At 25.1% G+C, this 27312-nt stretch overlaps 1 protein-coding gene across 14 annotated transcripts in view; it reads left to right on the top strand.

The window, feature by feature from the left end:
* The window catches only part of LOC112596436, a 285374-nt gene that overhangs the window by 126952 nt on the left and 131110 nt on the right, over positions 1–27312 (top strand). For all 14 annotated transcript variants that reach the window (XM_025342112.1, XM_025342124.1, XM_025342122.1 and 11 more), the window contains exons 4-9: positions 23225–23333; positions 23712–23934; positions 24700–24867; positions 24975–25055; positions 25175–25372; positions 25445–25611. In XM_025342112.1, the coding sequence (XP_025197897.1) occupies positions 23225–23333; positions 23712–23934; positions 24700–24867; positions 24975–25055; positions 25175–25372; positions 25445–25611 (946 nt within the window). The remainder of the gene's footprint in view (positions 1–23224; positions 23334–23711; positions 23935–24699; positions 24868–24974; positions 25056–25174; positions 25373–25444; positions 25612–27312) is intronic.

The following is a 27312-nucleotide window of genomic DNA, read 5'->3' as shown; positions in this document are numbered from 1 at the left end:
GAGCATACAATGCACGTTGAACGAATAAGGTAGGTTACATTTAGGTTTTTTTTTAGATAAGGTACCTTTTCTGAATATCGCGTTGTATTTTTGAAATTTCAGTGTTGTATGCATAATTTTTTATTCTGTTGAAATTAAATATTCAAGTTATAAATATTAAGTTAGTAATTGTCATATATTGACTTTATTGCATATTATCAATTATAATGCTTTTAGTCTACCTAAATTTGAGAATTTTTGTCGATAGAATAAATTAATTTTCACTGTTTTCTTAATTTAAACTACAAAAACCTTAAAAGGTCTTAATGTTATCTTAGGAACTGTTCTTATCCTAAAATATAAGGTAAATGGCCTCATTGAGTATCAAATTTCTTATACGTTAAATCAAACACAAGTTTATATAATATGTATCACAATAAAGATAACCTGTAACCCGATCCTCATTAAACTATCGCTTTTCTCTTGTCCGCTCACTGTCAAATGTTAGTTACGTTTAATTAGAAACTAATAAGATTTAATGATCTTACAATTTTCTTTAAACGATTTTAGAACGTATTACAGTTAAATCCCATCATAAACAGAATCCGAGAGGCAATTGTACAACATATATTTTACGTATGTTGTAATAGTCTTTTTACCCATTAGATTTATAATTTCAACACATTTTTCTATCCTAATTTAAGAATTTATCCCTAATTGCTTTTATGTGGTCTGTAAATATCCAAGTGTGCATCTAATTCACCTTAAGAAATAATCTAATTATGTCCAAAAAATAATACATAATTAAATACGAAACAAAAAAAATTTTAAAAAAATAATGTTTTTTTTCTTATAGTAATTAAGTCTGTTAGTATAAACATAATATATCTACTAATAATTTGTTAAAGTATCAAAGTTAAAACTAGATATATAATTATGTTAATAACTAATTAAATACACTTGTATTTTATTTATTTTTTATTATTATCAAATGTCGCATATCGCTACTTAGTATTTACTAACGATCTTCAGTACCTCTAACTTATATTTGTACAAAAATAGTAATTTCCTCTACAATAATATACTTATATAACTAAATAAACAACGTATACGGAAAAATCCTATAAAAACCAATTGTTTAATTGGAATTAATTAGGTGTATTATTGAACAGATTTTAGCCATAAATATAATTCCAAATCTGAGACAATTTGTAACTTTGAAATACGTATTCAGTTAAGCTAGTCCAGTTATAATAGTTACTGTAAAAATTTAAAACATCAATCGTATTTAATGTTTTAAATTTTTTCAAAACCTTTCAAACATGAAGCCATTTTTTGTGTATTAAATCACTTATTTCACAATTATTGTCTTGCCATCTCTTTAGATCACAATGTGCACATTAACATAATTTTACAAACGATTCAATTTACATTTAAAAACTGTGGTAATTATCTGATTATTAAACTTTTATTAAAAAGTATACTTGCAAGTTATCCTCAAAAATATTAAAAAGACGGTAATATCGTAAAATAATAGTAACCCTAGTTATAAACAATTGGATAATTGTATAAATAGCAATTCTAATAACTTATTTCAAAATATATGCGCACTAGTTTTTATAATTAACAAACTATTGCTGAACTAATATCAAAGTTCTTTCAATGGGAGTATTCTTTAATCCACAAAACATATTATTTATTAATTTTTCAAAGAAATATCTTTGTGTAAAGAATCAAAATATTCTTGTATATTTTTAAATATTTAGTCGTTCATAATAGATAATATCAAAGATTAAATTTGTAAATTATTTATTTTTCTAGTTTTAAAAATGCCATTTAGATATTCACTACTTTCATTATTTTTTACAATTTATTCATTAAACTAAAAATTATCAACATTAAATATTATATTATAGAATGATAGTTTTGTATAATTGTAATAATTGCTATGTGTATATGGATAAGTTTTATAGGTTTAATATAATCATATTGTTTAGAAATTAAATTAGTTTTTTTGGACTTATTTATTTTACTCCTTTCACTATTGAACTTCCGTTATAATATAATATTACCTTGATGTTACAATAACAAAAAAAAAAAAAAAAACAAACGTTGTGGTCTGTCAATATAATAATATGAGGTTTCCACTGTAAACACATTTTGAATTTTTTTTCTTCAGAAGTTGTCAGAAAAATTACTTTCTTTTTGAGGGGTCTCGACTTGTTGCTTTTCAAAAGAAATAAAATATGCGAGCGTGTACTAATGTAATAATAATATGTATATTGTAAGTATAATTCTCCTAGCGTATAATGAAAATATACTGATCACGCGGAAACGGCTGTAGTTGCACGTGTATTGCAAACCGATTGCGTACATATATGAATTAATTTCCAACCAAAAAGAAACGAAAAGGATCGGTTATATTAGTAATAATAATAAAAAAGAGAGTGCATACGGCTATTGTACGATATCAACGACCCATGCCCGTCTATCGTTCAAAAAGGTGCGCGTATAGTGCTGTGGTGGGTGCGGTGATGTAATTTTGAATGGACATTGTATGTACGACCGCCAGAAAATTGATGCGGAACATCGAAAAGGTCAATAAAGTACAATAATAATAATAATAATAATAAAATAATAATAATATAGGTATGTTCCTTATATTCATAGTGATGTTGGTGGTGGCGGGGAAATAAAAAGACTTCCACGTTCATTTCAAAGACGTTATATCATATGTCATCTTCACTATATCTGTTCTGTATAGGCGATGTTCGATGTGAATGGCTTTTCGTTGTATGTGTATTGTTCAATATTTTTTTTTAGATCAATAAATTCCACTTATTTTGCGCTTTAAAAATACGAATTCCGTTACTATAATGCATCGTGCGAATTTCGACATTGGGTTATTAACGATATTTTTTCGTCCAAAGTTAGTTTTAACTTGTAATCTGTTAGTTTGTTATACTATATTTTAGATGCATTTTTCTTCGTCTATGGTTTTAATGATCAGTTGAAAACCATCGCCGCTTCCAACACATTTCACTTATTTTTATCTAACGCTGATTCTATATTTAGAAACGGGTTGATTTTATTCAAATCTCTCTTACTGTATTGTGCCGTCTCTGCTGAAGCCTGCTTTTTAGTCTTTTTCCCGATGGCTTTCGGTTATTTTCTTTTTAAACAAGCTCTCTGATCGTCATACGTATTTTTCACCTAGTTCAGCCTCTTTTTAACCAATAAATTACTTAAATTTGGCTTATTGTACAGTTTCCGTGGATTTGTATTTGTTTTTCTTTGAAAACTACTTAGGTCATTATTATATTCTGATCCAAATATTTTCCTCAGTATATTTTCTCAAAAAACTGTAGTCAGTTTTCGTTGTTTTAAGTACTAGATCACATCTCGCGTGCATACGTCACTGTGGGCTTAATGCATATACAATTGAAGTTCAAATTTGTGGGTCCTGACAGTAACTCAAAAATTAACATTTTTCTCGTAAAATAACATTTATTGATTATATTTAATCTGATCTTAATTTCATTAGGTATGTATATATTTTTTTTTAATTTATATTAGTTCACAAAAATTAAAGATCCTGCCTGTTAAAAAGTAAGCTCTTAAATGCTAAAATTTCCCTTGATCATTGCATTCATAATTATCAGCATATACTGAGTCTTCTTTTAATTCACTATTACTCATATTATAGATAAATTTTGTTAGTTTTTTTTATATTTTTTTTTTTAAATAATGTTTGAATTATCCTAGTAGAAGGATTTCTCATCTGTATAATTAAATAAATTATTTGTATACATTTATTTCATAAAAAAAAAAAAAAAAAATGTGAAGTTATTAAAGTCATAAATTCACGTCTAATAATTTTTATTTATACAACTAGTATTATTTTATGTTAGAGTAAACAACAAGGAAATGATAAAAAATGTAACTTGTGAGCACTTTGCGAGCTTAAGAGAAAACATCGTATGGAATTTAATTTAAAAATTAAAAATAACGGTGGATGTCGTTAATTAAAATAATTTTTAATTAACTAAGGCATACTACTTAACAACGGTATTCTTGCAAAAATGTTTAGACGTTTTGATTATAAATGGGATACTTTAAAAGTAAATAAGTACCTATATCTTTACAACTAGCGATGTGTAATCTACAACTATGTTGTGTTCAAAAAAACAAACCTACATCTTTCCTAAATATTCACAGATTCACCACAATAGTAAATTTTCATCAGTTATTCAATTGAAATCACATATATATAGATAAATTGTACGATCTTAGCAATAGGTTTTTTATTTAACATAGTTTTTTTACTTAATATACCTCTATGGTTATATATAATAGTTTATTGTTTTTTTTTTTTGTAATATATCACATATGGCTCTCTCAAATTCAACATCTTGTTGGGTTTTAAAATTTAATACTAGAAATAACTTTTTCAATTTAACAGCTATAAATAGAGCGATTCATTAAAACTTTATAAATGTTGACTACAATTCAAACATTATAAAATTATTTTGTTTAAGTACAAAAAAAAAAAAATATATAAATAATTTCTAAAAATAAAACGTCCTTAGAATAATTAATTTAAATTATCATCATAATTATTATTATATTTATGATATCATTATCTTAATGAAATGCAATAGTATACCTAGTAAAATGCAATAGATATACCTAGTTACAAATAACCGTAAAGTTTAAAAAAATTAACTACACACATTGATTACGGTTATTATTATTATTATTATGGTAAAAACTTTGAAAACCCATTAAATCGGATACATATTACCGTTAGTATCGCTGGTGCACTGTAATTTTAGATTCCCAAATGAATAATTAAACTTGTGCATTTTGCCGTTTAAATATCAGTCACTTAATTCTTCCATTTTCTAGTTATAGCTTATAAACAGGTGTTTTACAATATTTAATTTGTTTTTATTATTATCAAATATGTAAATTTAATATTAAGAATTTTAAAACTGTGCTATTCTTGATTTACATTTTACATACTTAAAAGTTAAAAAAAAATAAAAAAAAAACATCTGTATAGTATTAATACTATAAATTAATTAAATTGAATAAAATTTAATTCAATATTTTCATTTTATATTATTTTAAAGTTTTATTTTCATAATATATCTTTTGAGTTCATCCAACAATATTCAAAATACATGATTTGATATTCCTTATCATAATAAACTTATTTTACAATTTGTATTTCTACAGCTCAATTTAAATCATATTTATTTTATATATTTTTAAGTTGTTGATTTTTATACCAAAGAAAATTGTATTTTGTTTATTTTGTAATAACCTAAATATTGTTCTATAATATGTGAACGATTAAAATAATAACAATTAACAAAAATAAAACATTTAGAAAATGTTTTTGTGAAAAAATTGACTATACTTAGTTTTCATCTTAGAATATATACATCATCTTTCTTGAACTAAGTAGTGAATAATAATTGTACCATATTGATAATTAGTCGAAATACATGAAATATATTACTGATTAATGTGAACAGTAAACCTGAAAATACTAGGGCTATACTAATTTCTAAATAAAAATGTACTGGGATTTTCTATTCGAATTATTTTAAACCGGAAAAGTAACATGATATCCAAGTAACTTTACTTTACTTACATTTAATTTTAATTAAATTATTTTGTAAATATTCTGAGATACTGAATTATAAAAATTTAATTTAATTTACAGTAAAAATATTAAGGTTATTTTCATCGTGTGTTAAAATAATTGTCATTTTTTATTTATCATTTACAATTGACTCTACAATAAAAAAAGGATTATGTTCAAACTCTCAGATTTATATCGAAATTTAAACTGAAAGTATTTATGTTGAATAGAAATTAAAGTTTCAATAACTATCTATATTTTCCAATATGATTTGTAAATATACAATACAAATAATCGACACTATCAAAACAAAATGCTGGTACAAATACTATTTATATTCTATTTTAATACCTACATAAATAGTTTAATATTATATATATATATATATATTTAAATTAAAGACGTTAATAGCTTTAAATTAGCACTATAATTGCTATGATTAATTTACGAATTCATTTTTTTTTTTAATCTAAATTTTACACGGGCCAGGCCCAATTACATTAGAAATATAAAAATCGTTCGTTAATTATTAGTTTGCAAATAAAAGGAAAATTAATGAAAAAAAAGTATGTAACAATTATAATACTAAAAGCTTAGTGTTACAAAGTATCGAATTACAATATATTTTAAACAAGTTAAAGTTTGATAATATAAACAGATCTATTTTTAATTAATTTATGGCTTTATAATTCTGTTATGGGAATGTTGCTTGAATAACCATTTACTTCTGTGTTTAAATAAAATGTGTTTTAAGACCGGGTGTTAGGAGTAGGAGTGTGGAAAGAGATACGACTTAAGAAAACAGGAGAATCAAAATTAACTGCGAAGATCTTATACGCAAAATATATACCTAACCTAACGACGTTGCTCAAGAGTTTCGAGGGATAAAAACGTTAAAAGTGGGATATATGCGGAATGAGGTTCTTTGTATATGGAATATTTAAAAGAGAAGAAACGTAAGAATTTTTGTTGGATTTTCTCAATTTTTGAATTTATGAACAGACGTGTAAGAAGATCAAATACTGAGCCGTATTTACAAATAGAACAAACTAGACAGTAATATATGGACTTAAAAGCTAATGTATTATTAAAATCAGTATAATTTCAACAGGTAAAACCTAAGATTTGATTTGTCAACATTTATGTTAATATGTTAGTCAAATTTTAGTGTAGGATCAAGAAATATTAAGGTCTTTTATAGGCTCCATAGAGCGATGGAGTGATTCACCATTTATAATATATTCAAATTCCGAAGATTTTTTAGCTCTAGAGAAAGTCATTATTGATATTTACTATAATATTAAGAGTAAACTTATTCTTTTTGCACCATTTATAGAGAATATTTATATCAAATTGTATTAAATTGGCTTCAACTTGATTATTATAACTATACGTAACATTTTCAGGTCATAGTCAAACATTAATTAAGCACAATTTTGGAGCTGAATGTCATTAATGAAAATAAGAAATAATATTGGTACTAAATGAGAACCTCGAGGAAATCTGATGTGACACCATGATTCATTTTTAATTTATATTATGAATCAGAATGTACATTAACCATATTTCTTAAATAAATATTTTATACGATTTCTAAACAAGCTTTGTCCCACAACAAAAATTAGCCAGTTACTCTATGTATTAAGTATTAATAAATACTCTTGATTGAAACCTTGGAAAATGTTCAAATGTAACTCGTCAAAACAAAAATGTCTAATAAATGATGCATACGATACGATTTATTTAGCTAAACAATTCTAACATTTTTTATAAAACTTTCTTTGAATGTCTCATAATGTAATTATTGTTTAAGATTTTAAATTTTATAATAACTTTTTAACTGATGTTATTATAAATGTATACAAATATTTATTGATTACAGAATTTTTCTTAAGTTGTATTTCCTATACTATATACAGTTATTTTATAATTAGTTATTGCTTATGTAAATGTCTGTTTACGTTATTTTGTATATATTTTTTTAACTTATAGCTTATAAAATAATTTTAGTTCATAAGTCATTCTATAAGATAGTCAAGATGATAATTACATGAATCAATTTTTAAATAATCAAAACTAACATATTGTTACCATGACTGTATAGCAATAACCAGTAACGCCTCTGACTAAGAACCAACCAAATTTGTGCTCTAATCTTCCATTTTTTTACTTTTTACCACCATAAAAAGCTCGTTTTTTTTTTTAAAAAAAAAGAAGTTTTTTTACTGTAATATCTTTATTAAGGTATATCTTTATTTTATTATTAAGTATACAAAAATTAAAATTCTTTTATTATGTCTTATAATTAAATGATAACGACAATTTATAAAAAATAAATGCTCTGAAAATAAAGTTTATCTTTCTATTTTATTAAATATAAAAATGGTCACATCATAATGATCTGTTATTAATTATTAATTAATGATACATTTTTATAAAAGACGAATGCAAATGATAAAACTTTCATTTTGCTAATTCATTACACATATTTTTTTAATAATTTTAATTAGCTTTGTTCATGTATTATCAACATAATGTAATATGTCAATATTATTATGATTAAGTTGAGTACGTCACAAATTGAAATTGCGCTTTTGGTCTAACTTCATCCCTGAAAAATGTCCACTGGCCCTGATTGTTTATAACAAAAAAAAAAAAAAAAATCTAAGTAATAATTCTAGTATTAGTGATTAAGATATACTTTATTTTATAGTACCTATTATATTAAAAACTATTAAACGTTTGAAAGATTTTAATTTTTTAATTTTTTCTTTTAAACAAAAAAATATTATTATTTTATATCATTATAATTAACAACCAAGTATCAATTTTACATACATAAAGAAAAAAATAACTATAATTCTCAATAAATTGCAATCTGAAAACAATAAACAATCACTACCTATGTCTCCAAAATTCTTATCTCTACTGCCACCACTTCCAAAAAATAATATATTTTATCTCCAAATCGATACTCCTGACTCACCTATCTTATCTAAGTACTAACTTTCTACACTAATGCAAATAATGGTAACTAAGCTGATTTAGATACGCAATTTCAGAAGTCTTCTACACTTATACAAAGAAAAAAGATTTACCACCGCCAATGTTCATTAAAGGTATAAATATGTAATTCATTTCACAATTTAATTTTTCGACAGCTTTTTTTTTTAAATACATTTATTTAGACTTCAACTTAATAATTTAGAAAACTACAGAAAAATAATTCATTTTATAAATAAAAACAATGCTGAAGAATTCATACACATCAACTACAATCTGACAAAACATTTCGAGTAGTAAGAAATCTTCATCCGTTGACTTTTGTTTCTGAAATTAGTTTAATAGGTAGTAGAAGAAATTGACCACTTCGCTAAGAAAGTAATTAATATCCTGCACTACACAACTAAGAACTCACTACCTTTATTTTTTGTCGACCTCGAACCCGTTAAAATAATAATGATATTTTTTTATATAACTTCAATACAAAGGTGAGCCACACAATCAATAACAAATTCTCCAGTGCATAAAGTAATAGTCTGATGGCTACATTAAAAGCTATTGCTCTCATTCTTTTCAATGAGTTAAATGCGAGGAAATTTATCTTATAGCTTCATGTACCAAACCACGTGAGTCTTTTGAAATTCAATCGTAATGCAATAGCAATCATCCTGTTAATTATAAGGAATTTATTATTAATGAATAATTACAATAACAATATAGACCTCCTTCCAATTAAAAAAAAAAAAACCTTACAAAAACATCATTAGCAGTCTCAAATTATTTAACTCTGTCTAGTTACCAACATATTTTCATACAAAAACAAATGTAAAAATCTTATTCAGATGTGACATTATTCAAAACAATACCAACTCTCCTTCTTTCAACCTAAAAAGTGTTATTTTTAAGAATAACTAAGTTGAATTTAATTATATGATAAATCCTTTACTCACTTTTTTGACCACAGTCATTTTTAAAATGTCAATAACCAAAAATCATTATTAACTCATATACCTTTAAATCTCTTCTCATAATATTTTGAAACGTAAAAATTTTTACCCAACTCTCATTTGCAACTATTTCAAACAATTTTTAAAAATAATAATAGTGTCGTGACCTTCTTAGTTAAATTGAAAAAAAGTGTGTAAATTAAGTGTAACTCCTATCTCTTAACAAAGTATGTAGACTGGCAGGTCTTCTTAGTTCGTTATTTTTATAATTCTCCATTATTTATTTTAACTGTGGTTCATGTAATGTTACATACATGTTTATCTGGTATATTTACGCGCGCTTGCACTACGCTAATAAAGAGTACACGAATTTAAAAAAAGTATATTTATAAAATACTTATAAAATCATTATAAACAACAAATTTATTTGAAAAATTACTCAGAAAAAGTCTTATGTTAAATGAATACAATAGAATTCTTTTAAAGCATGCAACAGTATTTTATTACTTTTTTTTTTTCTTTATTGGACATAATTTTATCAGTTACCAGGCCATTAGTTATTAGTTGACATTCTATTATTTACATTTAAATTAATCTTAGAATAAATTTACGCTTATTATTTAATTTCTTTTAAGAAGTTGATCATTGTTACAGTTTTTATTTTTGATTATCAAGTCAAAAGTTGTTAAAATAATAAGTCACCTTAACCCAAATTTTGGAAAATACTGGTCTTAATAATTGTCTCATTTGATATAAAATCATACTGGTAGGTTAGTGCTTGGTTTATTATCAAGTATTTTCTGGAATAAAAAATAAATAGTAAATTTATCTTTACTGTTTTATAGTCAAATAAAATGTATTACAAACAACCATAGAAGATGGAAATAATAAGTTGATAAACCAATATTGAGAATTAGTATTTAAATCTTAAGTCATGGTGGTATATAAATATCAAAAATAATCATAACTTTTATTTGTATTTTATGATTATGTATACAAGTTTCAAATTTTTTTTTTAACAAATCGTATTTCATAAGGCAATCATCAATGTATTAAGAACATATAAATAACTCTACATAAGTAATAAATATAATCAAGACGTATTTCATATATATTATGATTCATTTTTATTTCTAAAGTAAAATTCTTGATGTATTTTTATTTTTGTTATTTAACGTTTAATCGTGTTGTGTATTATCTTATATTATTTTTTCGTTTTTTCTATAACACAACAATAATAATTTATTTTGTTTTTTTCCTGTTTGAATATAACCATAATATCGTTGACATTTTTTAACAAGACTTTTTAACAATAATAATTATTAATTATTTTGAAATTAACAGAACGATTATAATAAATTGTTTATTATGAGCTGCGAACATTGTTTAAACACGTACAAGTTCATTGTATATAATTTTATTTACGTTGAATGTCTAAGATGTAACACTACAACAATTTATTAAATTGTTGGCATGTTTATTATTTTTTAGGAAATTATTATCAATTGTTGTAATTTGAATAACTAATCCGTAAAGCTTATCAGAATATGTGGGATTAGCGAGATAATTTTTATATTAATTTAAAAAAAAATACAACTTTTAAAAGAAAAATAGGTTTTTGTAAAATAAAATAAACTTTTATGTCAACCATCGTATACACAATGTATACATATTTATTTTTTGTTTCCATATATGTTTACAGAAAAGTGAACTTAGATATAATCATCTTACGTTTAAAAAAAAAAAACTGACACGTAAAGCTCTCATTGCAAAATGTGTATATGTGTATACCTGTTTTTTTTCTGAAAAGTTTCTAACCAAAAGTTTACCTCAAGGTAAACGAAAACGAATAACCAACTCGGATTTCGTATTCCTTCATCCACTAATAAGAAGTTTGGGCGTTGACACTAAAACAAATATTATGCACAGATTTATATAAATATATATTAACCAAAGTTATCGTTCAACGATAAATAGTTGGGATTGTATAAGATTTTTTTTTTTAAATAAATCAATACACTTACAACCGTTACTGTGAACTTTTTATTTTTTATTTGATAAAACATTATTCACAATGTATACTTTCAAATAACAGCATAATAAGTAAATACAATACAATATAATAATATACAGATGGCTTGATGGGTTTGTATGTGTGTGGGGTAAACCGTGTTCATCAATACATATTTTATTTACTTATATGTCATGTTATTTTTTTAATAAATTGATCTTTCAGCTTATCAGTTTGATATTATAATGTAACTTAGTTTTTTACATTATTTGATAAGAGAGAGTATGGTTCAATAGTTGATATTTTTTACTATTATTTTATAGTTTATTAGAGTTTTAAATTCGTTTAAGAAGAAAGTCTTTTTAAATGCAATGTTTTTATCTTATTTATTAAGAAATTCACTATGATTTGTGTGAATTTAGTCTAGGTATATTGATTTTAAAGCGTAAATGAGTTTGGTTATTATTTAAATTATTTTAATTTGAGGCGTATGGTGAAATAGTGGGTTTGACAATATGTTGGCATTAAAATTTCAATTACCTTTAATTTCGTTTTCATTTGTTATAATTTTTGTTGATGATTTTTTTTTTTCGAAGTTCTTATATGTACGCAGTAGTTTACGGGATGATTCCTATTATATATTTCAAATTTTGCGGTGAGATCGTGAATTTTAGTACGGATATTAGTTCAGTTCACAGTGTTCACATTTTGGGTGGTGTTACAGTATTTTTTTGTGAGGTCATAATTAATTTTATCAAAATGCTTCTATTTTTATTTTAATGTAGTATACAAATTTGAGATCTCATATATTTTCATTCTTTAGCTCAGATTCTAAATTGACAAAACATAGAAGTAGGGTGTTTAGGATGTTTTGCAATGAGCATTCATAATGTTTCTTATTAACAAATATTTTTGTATTAAAAAGTCAAATTTCATAATGAAGAGTACATTTTAAATAATAATCTAATTTGATTTTTTTTTTTTATGAATTACAAATTCTTAGAGAAAAAATAAATATATTATGCATTATAATTTATAGTTAAATCTGAAATTATAAGTTAAAACAGTTAGATTCTATTCACATACTTAAGTACTTAAAAGTTACTGAAATATATCGAAAATTACGAACAAAATGTATGTTTAATATATTTGTATGTTTAGTTAGTCTAAGAGAAAAGCATTCAATTTTGGTACAAATTTATATTATAAATTTAATACTAGTAATTCATAAAATGTTTAAGTTCAAATGCCGTAATTATTGCATTTTATTAAAAACTATATACATAATATTATTAAATTTAATTATTATTATAAGATACTGCATGTTAAATAAAAAACAGCAAAATTATAATGTATAGATATACTATTTGAAATAAATTGAATGTTTTTTTATATTTAATTAAACATTTTGCTGAAAAAATATTTCTTAACTATAATATACAATTTAAATACTATAATTTACTAGAACAATGTAAATATAAATAAAAAATATATGATTAAATGCGTAATAAATTAAAAATGTAATGCACTGTACTGTATTTAGTAGACTTGATAATAATTATTAATCAGTTAAGTATAAAAAAAAAAAAACTACTCACAATTCATTTTTTTATAATTTTGTTTATTATGAGACCTTTTAAAAAGGCCAGGAACAACTTCAAGCATTTTCAATTGGTGTATAAAAACTCATTTAGAAAAGGCTAGAACTTTGGTATGAATTTTAAAAAGCAAAAAGGTCCTTTTACCTAAATTTTATTTTTATATCATTATAATTTAATAAAAAAATTATATACATTAAATAAACATTTATATGAATACAATATTTATGGAAAAAAAAAATACCAAACTATTTTTAATGTACTTAAAAGTATCTTTTTTAAATTATTTATTGTTATTTAAATGTTTATACTCGAAGTTAAAATGTTATAATCATTTATAAATTATAACACATCAATTTATTATAAACAATTTAAGTTTCAAATATAAATTCAAAATTTATGACATTTTTACGATTTAAAAAAATGGTTTAGCTAACATAAATTAAAACGATTATTATTATTATAAATTAAAATAATATAAATGCAAATATTAAAGTAACTGTTTGAGTTATATGGGTTAAATTATGTTAAAAGAAGAACATTTTAATATAAACTATACATACCTAACACATATTATATATATATTTTTTAATTTACCAACCGAGAATTTTATTTAAATTGATACCTATGTTAAGTAAATCATAATCATTTTTGCTTCTTACTAAATATTAGTAGTGTTTCTAGTACTTTTTAATTTTGTATTTTTAAAACATTGTACTTGTAATAAATAATATTATTATATGAAAAATGACTTAATTGCAACTTAAAAAGTATTAACCTTACTATAATATACATTATATTCTTATCATAGTACGTGTATTACTCTTAGTTTTAATATTATTTGATATATTTATTAAAAACCGTACTAATAACGGAACAAATAGAAATATTTGTTAGACTAACAATGAATTTAATCAATATAAAATTAAATTTAAATTATATCATATGTATTTTTTTTAGAATATTTTACTGTAGTATTTTTGATTTATACTTCAGTAATAGACTGTCAATAATGTAAATTAATATTACTAAAATAAAATGTTAACAAAGATAAACCAACAGAAAAATGTTGTTTATTTAAAAATTGTGAAAAAAAAGTTCTAAATCTGAATATACTATATAATTTATACACGCACTTATAACCCAGATTTCATGTTAACTTATAATTTATTCAAATATAAAAGCCTTTAATGATTTAAATAATAGATTTATCTTTTGATTCAGTCCTAGTCCATACATTATTTTGACACAAACGTTATATATTTATTGTACTGTTTAACTCGTTGTAAACAGATGTATTCATATTTGGTCAAATTTTACGAATTTGCTGTATACATATATATATTATTATTTTGATTCAGCCTCTGTGTCTTTAAAAAGAAAATTACTAAAAAAATCATTGTGCTATCATCGTATCACATATATAATCGTAAATTACTTTGCATTTTGTTACATGTATGACGTATAGAGTAATTTTTTTGCTAACATTCAGAAAACTGTCACACAACATGACATGATAATAATATTACAGTCGTCGACGATATACAATTTTGTGTTTTTTTTTTTTAAATTTGTAAATTTTGATCGTTAGACTTAGAATTCATCATTATATTAGATAATATTATTAATTTATATATTTATATTTATATATTATTTTTTTTTTTTAAGTTATAAATCTATCGCATCAAATCGTTTGAAATTTAATGTTCTATGCCTGCAGACACCATTTCATACCGTTCAAAAATCCTGAAACGACATTATTATTATGATTATTACTATTATGTATATGAATAATTCATCAGGTAACGAATTTACCAATGACGCACGTTACTGTGCAGTATGTCACACATAAAAAATACTGTTGGTTCAGTGAAATACGGCGTCAAGTGGAATTATTTCAACTTGATTCGCATAAAAAACAAATGCGAAATATTGCATATTATTATAAATACTTGAATATAATAATAATATGTTTTATTATCCAAAATAAAATAAAACAAACGTTAAATCTTTTTTATGCACGGGTCTATATTTTGCGCTTAAATTATCATACTCAGATTTAGTTTAATATTATAATTTATGGCGATACTGTGTAAACACGCGGCGCTTAAGTTTATGATATTTTATTCCGTTTTCGTTCTCTGTAGTTTCAAATAAAACGAAACCATTCAGATGTTAAATATATATTTTTTTTTTTTTTTACTAAGAAAATACATGTATGTATAATATTGCTATGAAAATATTTTTGACAGATAGTTTTGCAAAACATAAATAATTGTGTGTAAGTCACGTAAGAGATATATTGTGTTTAAAAAGTATACTTAGCGCCTTCTGATTGAAAATCTAAGGTACTATTCGTCTTTGTGTTTTTAGAGTTTTTAGACTTGGCTACTATTTCAATGTTTCCTGGCAATGTTATTTGTATGGATAAAACAATTCACTTGTCAGAATATTTCGCACTAGCATAACGCTTACGAAAAGTTTTCTAAAAGGTTTTTAAATTAAAAAAGGTGGGCAAGTGGATATCGCTCTGGTACATTAGGTGTCAAGTGGGCCACTATGATGGATGTGTTGAATTTGAATCCAATGATATATCATTGTACATGAAAAACAATTCTGAGCAAAGACGGGTTTTTCAGCCTATATCATTAAGTGTATTTCATGATATGGTTTTTTGATATAGCTATTAAAGAAATTTATTTTACTATTACTATTGTGGTAGGTGGATTTAATTTTTTCCGAGAACATTGCATTTATTATAATCATCATAATATTTTTATATTATAAATACAACTAGAACCATATTATATTATTATTTTTAATTGTTGAGTAAATATCATATAGTTGTAAAACAATGTGAATAGGTTCATAGTATAAAAAAAATAATATCTCAGGATCAATCTACATATTATTATAAAATTTCTTCGCGTATAGTAAAATTTATTATGCATTAAAATTTTTTAGTCCCCACAAATAATACTAGTAAATTATAACATTTATAACAAATAATTCTATTCAAATTTGAACATAAAATATACTCGTATATCTACAAACCGTAATAATATTGTAACTCTGTATTTTTTCATATGTTTTAATTCCATTATAAACTACTTATAGAGAATATTTTTTTATATATACATTCGTGTGACCCAATCGACATCTGCTATATAATAGAATAATACCCACTTTCCTACCTTTGTTGTTGTTGTGTTTTTTTGATTTTAATGAAAAATAATTGAAAATGTTTAGCTTTAACTCACTAAGTACTTACTATATCAAATTTGCAACCAGAAACCATCTTTAAGATTAAAAATCAAAATAATTTCATCACTCCAAAAGAAGACGGTTGACAAAAAAAAAAAAAAAAAAACATATCATTGTAAAATCATTTTATTCATTATTTCGACTGATTAACCAGAATAATAATTACTATAACAAAATTTAAATAATTATATAATCGTTGTGAAGCCTTTAGCTATGTAAATCAAACGTATTTATGGCGAAGTCAAGGTTGATTTCACGTGTTTACTCGCGTTTTTGAAAAGCTGATCAATCGGCTGAAGCTTTTGATTGTCGGTTGGGTGGCGGGGTTTACTCGCGTACATAATTTTCTTCGGAATGCCAGTCGCGTAATACATTATTGTCTGTAGTAAAAGTTTACACATGTGTGACCGGACAAATCGACCGAATCTTTGGATTGTATCGCTTGGTTTATTTTTATTATCATCTCCCAACCCTTAATCGCATTGTTTTGGGTGGAAAAATTGACAACGTCGCAGTATATAATATAACTGTAGCACGCAGCTCGTACAACAATTTAGAAATGTTTCATCGTTTATATATAGCGTACAATTTGTTTATGTATTTATATATCTATTTAAAGTTTGTTTTAACGTAAAAAAATATGTATATAGGTGCAATAAAAGTCCACATAAAAAAGATTAAAAAAAAAAAACACCTATAACACTGTTTTTATAACATATTACGCTAGTGACAATAATATTATTATAGATATCGTAAGCAATTTTTAAAAAAAGCATTTATCATAACTTCATAACTTCAATGCAAACTCAATTCGGTGATCTGGGTCATAGCAATTGGTTTGTCTATTAAAATTTAATCTGTATTTAAATTATTTAATCCCCTCCTCTAAAAATTAACTATTTCTCGATCGATGATGTTGATTTTATGAAATTATGTATCTTGAAAGCAAGAACGATATGTTTTGTAATATTACTTTATTACGTATTCATCATAATATTACAATATTACATATATATGCTTTGAAATTTATTTTATTTTACGAACAAAAAACTATACTTGAAAGTCGTAATAATTTTGAGTCGATCAAACATGCACTAATGCGGTGGTATAGAACACAGTTGTTAGATAATTAGCGTTTGTTTACGAAAAACGATGAAAATTTTTTTAAGTGTTAAAATTTTAGCTGACAGTATTCAAATGAAATACCTATGCGTATATATGCTTTAGATTATTTAAAAGTCTCACTGAAATTTAGCAAACAAAATAGTTTTTAATAACATACACATATATTAGGGGTCTCTAACTTACGGCCCGTTCAGCTTTTAAAACCGGCCCGCAAAAGTTAACTGATGTTTTGTAAATATAATTTATTTATTAATAATATTTTCTAGTAAAATAAAAATAATAAAACCTTAAAATATAAAAAAATAAATAGTTTTTCGTTAATCGTTGTAGATTACCTTGTCGATTACGTTATTAGCGTTTTCATGTTTAAGGCGGTGATTGTTAATCGAAAAAATATTCGTTTTTCTAAAATCAAAAAATATTTTTTTATTCTCAATTTTATTACCGTTCTATAACTTGAAAAAAAATTGGCCCGCGATACCGAAGTGTATTTCAGATTAGGCCCTCTATAAAAAAAAAAAAAAAAAAATGAGATCTCTGACATAAATATTAAAGATAAATAAGCAACTATAATGATGTCTATTTTATTTTCAGTTATGGATCGTAAAATTTAACTGCTGTGTTTATATCTAGCAAAACATTTTATGTAGTTTTAATATAATAATACATAATATTTTTTGTTTATAATAGCGATGAAACTTTATTCGTTATGTTAATATTGTTAATATTGTGTGTTTCTAGAGTATTTTCATAAAAATAAAATAGAGATAATTATTTAAAATAAAATATACCATGCAATGTCGTTATTGGATAATTATAATTTCGCTAATCTTGAATAATATACTTTTCTCCAACGTAAATAATGTTCCTCGACAATACTCTCGCTTGATCTATCAAAATAATTGTTATTAAAATACGATTATAATATCATATTGAACGTCTTTGTTTTTATGCTTGAGTTGCTCAGATTTTCGAAAAATTGGTTAAAAAAACAAAAATCACGAGAGCTGATCACCAAAAAATATAGCGTCTGGTTTTTACTTTCGTCGTTATGGCATTTTCCAAAATCTCAGAACTGTGTAAATTATGTCTTACGGTCATGAATCAATTTAATGAATTCATGATTTCCTCTCGATTTGCTTTCATTATCATCTCCTTCCTATATATCACGATAACACAGCTGATGATCTACTTCTTTTACCGTGTTATTTATACACGAACTAACTGATCTCTATGGCAAACTACAATGCATACGAGTAGAATATTTTGGTAGTTAACACACCTTTTCTTCAGGTAAATGTTTCCTCAGACCACAAATATTCGAATATTTATGCACATTTTATAATATTTAAAAGGATAAGTTCTACTTTTCCAATGTATCATCTGTCCACTTTCGTTTGTCCTCTTTACTATTCTTCACTCTTCAATTTACCATACATCAATTGCTTCAGGAATAATATAATTTCTAAAGACAAACTATACATACGGATTTATATAAATTCAGAAAAAAAAGCCGACTATAGGATGAACAAAAAGCATCGATTTCAACACTAACGTCTAATTAACGAAATTGTATTAAAGAGAGATTATATTTCTTTTAACGGAAGAATGAAAATGTGAGTTAAATTTATTATAGTGTACAGTTGTATAACTATTATTATTAATTAATAATGTTTACATCTATGTGATGATGTATAAATGTCTTATTTTCGGGGATAAACGTAGGTTATACAAAATAATACCAATTTCACTATTTGTATTAATTTATTATTAGTTTTAACTGTATTGAAAACTACAGCTTTGTTATTAGTATGCCATCACTTAGTTATTACAAATGATGTATGTCATTATTTTTTATTGTATGATATAAATAATATAATATCATCTTTGTATAAATTCATACTAATATTCTTTATAAACAATCACCACTTTATTGAATATGCTTTTCGGGCAGTTTTTTATATACGTGACAAAAACCACATTTTTTGATTAATTTCGATATTTAAAAGCTATTTATTAAAATAGTCTTGTCAACTTATTGTTGTTGTTTATATGATGTTTTTTTTTTTTTTTTTTTAACTATATATCGCTTAACGATTTTAGCAACATCAGTATTATTTGAACGAGATTTAGGATCCAAAAGCACGTCATATTATTATTATTATGCTTAGCCAAGCACTCTTCTCGTATACACATACGTATCTATACTTATTACTTGTGTGTCTCCGTCACGTGCATGCAAAATTTAAATTGCGATTTAATAACCAACTCATGCACAATAGTTGTTACTGATACTTGTAATTTAATCTCAACCACTCATAACTGAAGTATTCGTGATAATTAATGTAAAGGATTTTATCGGGAATTTTTTTTTACAATGAAACCTCGTTGCTCTAGTTCGATCATAAAGTATTGTTTTACACGATACAATAATACGTTTATATGTGTACTCTACACCCAAAAACAAGGATATAGTATTAGACGATACATTTCATCTTTAATCGTAATAGATATTATGTTATATGATTGACCATCCCATGGAAACTTTAAGATAACGATCGGAGTTACTTTGATATTTTCAGTAATTTGCAGTTATCTTATTGAAACACTATGTTGTCTACGACCCGTAGACATGTATTATAATACCTATTATATTATACTAATCGTCTTTTTTATAATAAGTTTGATTTAAAATTCTTTTTGAATTTTTTTTTATAAATATTATAAGGTAACTATGAAATTTTAAACTTGTCTAAAAAAGTTATGCAAAAAAATAATAATAACTACTTAATTTGTATATATTGCAATGATATATTACCTAGATTCACAGAATGTAATTTAGTACGCTTCTAATTGCTATTATATGCCAATTACACCACTATTGTTTTTCTTCTATATCACGCCACGGGGGTAATCTTTCTTGATAGTATAACATCAACGTTGGAACATAATCTTCAACGGAGTCTTCGTATTTCAAAGTGACGCCATTTTGTGACAAATTCAAATTTTTGTTCAACTCATTGCCTAAATACTTCATTATATAGTCATATATTTTTGGATTATACACTTTATAACGTTCCATTATTCGTTGAACGGTATCCTCTAAACATATCTAAAACGTGTTGATGCAACGGATATTATAGTCAAATGTTATATTATTTTATATGTTATTTAGAAATTGCGACCAGTGCAACACTAATTTATTATAAAATAAATACACGACAGATGTAGCTGTACCGTCGCTGTTTTAATATTGATAGTAAAGTTTAAAAAAATAAATATTAATTGATTAAATTAGCTTAATTGGATCTTTTCAATGAATTGACTGATTTATTTAAATCGTACCTTTATCGTTACACTCCGTTTTATGAGCGGATTAGTAATTTGAATGTTAATAGGTCTGACCGTCTCCATACCAACGTTATATTTGTCGTCCGCCCACCACGGTGTCGTGTTTATGTCCGGTTCCCAGTTCACGTCCGGTTCGAATTTTGGTTCGTAGGGTATCCTAAATGGTAGTAAAGATACGAGGGCGCCGGTTGCGGGGAGAAGTTGCGTTTTTAGCTATATTATGAATAGATACAGAAAGTGAATATCAAGTCGTTAGTTTACGTGTATAAGCGACTGCATAGTTTAAGAATCACAATAATATTAGGATAGTCCTTTATTTTATTGCACTAAAATAAATCAGAATTCGTAAAATTAAGTAAAAATTTAACAATTGTATATTAATGTATAATGTATACGAATATTAATTAATTAAAACAAACATAATAACCTATTAGTTTAAGTGAGTTAATTGCTAATTAACGTCAAAAACATAATATTTGTGGATGAATAGATTTGAAGAATAAACATATATTTTGTATATTTATTAAAATGAAAAAAAAGATAATAGCTTAACTGCACTCGGGTAAAAAATAGATAATTTTTGAATTTCACTCAATAAGAAAAGGTTTAAATAGAAGTATTTGAAAAATAAATTTATTAACGTTAAAAATGTTACATATCTTGATTACAAACATTATTGCATATTTAATAGCATTAAATTGGTTCGTTAATATAATTTAGAATTGTAAATAATGTGGATAATTATTGTTCGATGTGAATTAATACATAACTACGAAAAACCATTTCATTTACCTCGAAAAATAATTTTAATTTCAGCAAAAAGAAAAGTAGCTGATTAAAGTATTTATGGAATATTAAAAATTATTAAGGAAGAATTTATCAGCGCTCCTCTAGAATTAATATAATTAATAAATAATAATAAGATAAATCGAGTAGGAAAACATATTTTCCATAAATATTGAAAAAACTTCAGTTTTACCGAAATCTCTATCTCATATAACACTATTATTCAAATATATTTATATTTATTGATGTTTTAACACAATTAAAAATAAATACTTATACTTAACAATAAATATTAACACAAGACACTAAACTACATGGTGCTAGACAAAAATAAATAAAATTGTTTATTAGGAATACATTAACTTATATGTTCAACAATTAATTACTAGGTAGGTTATAGATATTGAACTATATTTGTTATAATTATTACAGAGAATATAATTGACAAGTTTAAAAAAATGTTTAAAAAAAATAAACATTTCACATTTATAACATTTAAATACAAATATTAACTCAATTATTTGTTTTTAACCACACCGATGAATACAACTATTGTCAGTCCTAAGCCTGTAAATTGGATGGGAAATAAGTATTTTATAAACATCTAACCCCTTCAAATGCATTATATTTCTGTCAAAATTTATTTTTTTATGTTTAAGTACAATTAAACCAATACTTGTTATTTGCCCGAGCGCAGTTTAACCATTACTTGTTTTTTACCTGAGTGCTGTTCCACTTAAATAATTGCAATTCTACCCATACCCCTAAAACAAATTGAATCTTAAATCTAAGCGATAATGTTTATAAAAATATAAACATTTTTAAGATGATTTGTTTTAAAACATTATTGTTTACAATAAATATAATCATGAGCATGTTACTGTGCTCACGATAATTTCGCCGAGGCCATTAAGTTCGAACCAGTAAGATACGTCTTGTCCGGCTTCTCGGAGTATTGGGTTTACAAGATCTGCATCGTGACAAAACTCCTCAATTAATCCGGAGATGTTTTTTATCACCCCATATATTATTATCCAACAGTCACCACGCGTCATGTGGCTTGACACTTCTTCCGGTAGGAAATACGTACTTCTCCACGTCATGATTATAATAGTATAAATATGTACGTAGATGTATAAATTATTGTCATTAACTTTTAATATAAATTATTTATAGTACGATTATTATTTATTTTTTGAGTATTTTCTAGACTACGACGTTCTTAATAAAACGGTATTATTTGATTGCTATAGTTTTTTGTCCTGGCTATAGAAAACGGTTATTTTTCCACAGCTGTTGGACAATTTATCAAATTGTTATATTAAAATAATAATAATAATAATATTATTATTATTATTATTATTATTATATTATTTATATTGTTATTATCATCTTAACAATAATAATTATTATAAAATTTAAGTTAAATATTACCCAACTATATAATAGTTACAGTAATTATTTTATATATTTATTTATTTATATATATATATATTTTTTGTTACAGTGTCAGATTTCACTCAAGAGTTGTCCCAAATGTACGAACAACACGCAGCCGAGCTGCAGTTGCTGGTAACGAATTTCCGAAAGAAAAACACCGATCTCAGGAAGGACAGGTATATCTTCTATATAAACATATACTTACACCAATTATAAAGATCGTAGAATGGAATGGAAAGCATATAGACTTTGAAAGTGAATCGGACGGAAAGGAGACTTTTTTTTGTCTAGAGACAGAAGTACAATAGTCGGGTTACCGTCAGGAAAAAAAAACCATAGTTAAAACGTAGAAAACATGTTTACGGTTTCTTGTTTCACTCTTGAAAAATGCGTAATTTAATATTTTTACACACCCAAAAAAAAACTGCAGATCTCTAGAGAAATACGAAACGCCCTATTTTTATTTTACACTCGGAAAAAAAGAAGAACAAGATCTAATAATTTAATGAAAATTAGTATTAGCTTAAATATCATCGGTTTTTATTTTTTTTCAGGCCTTCATTCCCTAGCCAATTATTTTACACATGGGAGACGTTCCTGCAAGAAGTAGAAACGGACTCAAAGTCAATCAGTAACGTAGCTAGTGTACTTGGTCGGCAAATTTCTAGACCACTTTTAGATAGGTCATTCCATCGAAAAGTACAGTCACGTAAGGTATTCAGTCAAAGAGATTCATTGGAAATGATTTTACAAAAGTCAGAAGATAAACTATCAAAAGTAAATATTCAAACTATAATATTATAAAAAATATCTTTTTAAAATTAATTATATTTTAATCATGTTTTGTAGGAAATATTAAGTTAAATTAAAATTTATTTAGTTAAAAGATCCTCAAAGTACCTCTTCAATTCGTTTTTCCTGTTTTTTTTTTTTGCATTTGATTCACATAAAAATCCAATTATTGGTTAATTTTAAGTTGTGAAATACTTACCAATGATGTTGACTATATAGTTTATTACAAACTTAAATAAATATTTTAAAAACTTAAAAAATACGTATAACATATTAAGTATAGGTACTAACTCGTATTAGTCAAAATATCCCCCCCCCCTCGAAAAGTATCACAATTGTTTATAATAAAATTGTGTATTATGTGCAATATACAATTAGATTCTGAAATTTAAAAATAGAAAAATTAATACCTTTATAATAGAATAAAAAGAAAATGTACGCGAAGTAAAAATGTTTTAGCTCATACTTATTAGGATTTTATTTCATTTATTAAGTTTGGTTCCCAAATTACAAGATTGGGTGCAGCCGGTGCAAGTACTCCAGCTGCATCTCCACTTAAAAAAAGAAATCATTAAAAATTTGGACTTGCTATGCAAATTTTTAAAGTGGTATACAAACCAGAATAACTTTAGCATGAAAAATTAAGACTTTAGTTTAATTAAAAGCCTAAGCATGAGGGGGGGGGGGTTCTATAATATTATTATTATGACATGTACAACACTATATCGTATTGTAATTGTTAACCTGCAGTGTAGAGAAGATTACAAACGTTCTTTTCTCGCTCAGCTGTCTTCTCCAAACAGCTCAGCGTCTTTATCTTCATATCTCGATGCCCACAACGCCTACGTCACTCAACTGCATGCCACTAATGGTATGGTTGACCAGTACAACCAATACGTACTACCGCAACTTTTACAGGTAATGGCCAGTTTCGACCATACTACATTTATGTATAATAAATTGCTACGGCAATAATAATTTAATATTGTCTCACGATTTCTTATTCCGTTTTTACCCATATGTAGGAATTAGAAGACGTTTACTCGGACTTGTGTATGTCCCTGTCGGACGCGGTTCTTCAAGGATCCGACGTCATATACAACAAGGTACTAAATAATATAAGAAATAGATTACTACATGTTTATAGTAATAATCAAACATACACTTAAATCAACATAGCTATTCAGTGAAGATTTGTTAATTCATTTAAATATGTTGTGCGCAGTCCAGTGATCAGTCAAAGAGATATAACGCTCTAGGATCTCAATGCCGACAATTGACACCTGGTTCAGATTTGATCGCGTTCGCCCGGTCTCTAACGCCTCTACCTACTACGCCGCACCCATCACAGCGAACTCGAAGCTATTGTCCACCACAAGCTCCGGCAGACACCGAAGGATTGATCTTAGAACCTGGAGTAACGGTAAGTCGATCGTCAGATATAAATGTCACGTCAAGAACGTGTCAAGGTTTTACTCTTTTAATTTTTTTTCAGGAGGCTATAGCTCAATTGGCGCTAAAAAATGAACTAGTTGTAGACAGACTTGCTAGTTTGGATGTGAGAGCTGGATACGATACTATAAGAGCGGAATTGATGGACCTCGAGTCTCAGATGAAACAAATACAAGATTCGGTGGAAACGTTTAAGCGCTTACAACAAAGGTTTATTTAGTGACATAGAAATATATTATATATATTTTATTTAAATCAAAAATTGGTGAACTAATTAACAGTCACGAGTACTGAACTACTGAGTAAAAATATATTTTATGTTTAAAAAATTGAATCCGTCCATGAATATGCTCAATTATATTATATTTATATGTATGTTTATATACATATATGTTTAATATCAATTCATAAATGCTCCCAGTCAACACAGACTCATAAATTTATTTATGAAATGGTATAAAAATAAAACAATATTTTTATATTTATACATATTATATTATAGATACTTTAAAGTATCCTATTTAATGTAAGATAATACTCAAATCTTGCGTAACTTTAATAGGCAGAACTTTAAGTGACATAATATTATTTTAACTCACTAAATAGTTATGCAATACGAAACTCCAGATGTCACATAATCAATACATTTATGGTGAAAATGTCGTCATCAGTGTTTTAGACACAAGCGTCATCCCTAACTTAGACTAAACCTATTTTAATTAGTAACCTGCTGGTTTTGGAAGTTAAAACTAGAAATCTAATGTTATTCGTATACTTATCGAGTCTTATGTACTATATTTTATTATAATATAAGGCTGTGTTTCAGGATAGATATTAAAATAGTACGGTCTTAAGAACGGACAACTTTTAATCATATTACAATTGTATGATTTCTATAGGTATATAGATCCTATAAACTCATAATCTAGCATTAGTAATATTTATCAACTGTATAAATCTTTGAGCAATTGATTTCAATATTTTAAATTAATATAATCATAGCTATTAATATCAATTAACCACTTTTAGTTTCAATTTTTTTTTCTCGCTGACTGAATTGTCAAATAGATAAAAACAAAAAACTTTTATTTTATCATCTATTGTATGAAAGGTGCTATATGTGACCTATATAAAAAAAAATCATTTAACTCAATAATTTCCTATTTATTTTTATCAAAATTTAAAATGTTTAATTTTTAGAATAGATATATTGTTATATTTACTTAAACCAATAACTTTTCCATCTATACCTTGATTAAAATGTTTTTATCTTATTGAATTCACACTCAATCTGTTAAATATATTCAGTATACGATGGTGATGAATAATGAGAAAATATGACTGTTAAACAAGTTATTATTTTTAAGCTGAACAATTTTTTTTAAAACTTAATTTTTTAATATTTATTTAAAAATTAATTACACTGATACAATTTTACTGAGTTTTAGACATTTCATTTTTTTCCTTTGGCTTTCGTTTTTAAAAGTAATTAAAAAGGTAGATACAAATAGCCATATACAAACGTATATGCTATGCAGTCTCCTAATTTTTGGCGAGGATTCCTTAATTTTTCTAAATTTTATGAGGTATATCGCTATATACTAATTCAATTTGTATTAGAATTTAAACTCAAGGTTTTGACTTTTGAATAAAATTTACTTAAATTCGTATTTAATAATTAATTGAAAAAAAATTAAAGTTTAAGGTGTTTATTAAAATATATACAAGTTATATAAATTTTAATTCGTAATGTTTAAAATTTACATTATTTAATATTATGTGTTTTAGTTTTAATTTTAGATATGCAATTGTGTTTTTATTTATTGTTCGATGAATTTAGTTTTGTTATTCATCTTTTCACGTTTGATAAATTCTTCACATTACGTGGTATAAAATTAAATGTAATTATTT

The sequence above is a fragment of the Melanaphis sacchari genome, unplaced genomic scaffold (genome assembly GCF_002803265.2).
Source record: "Melanaphis sacchari strain LSU unplaced genomic scaffold, SCAv2.0 Contig31_pilon_pilon, whole genome shotgun sequence".
Lineage (NCBI taxonomy): Eukaryota > Metazoa > Arthropoda > Insecta > Hemiptera > Aphididae > Melanaphis > Melanaphis sacchari.
This window is presented reverse-complemented; position numbering and strand designations above follow the sequence as displayed.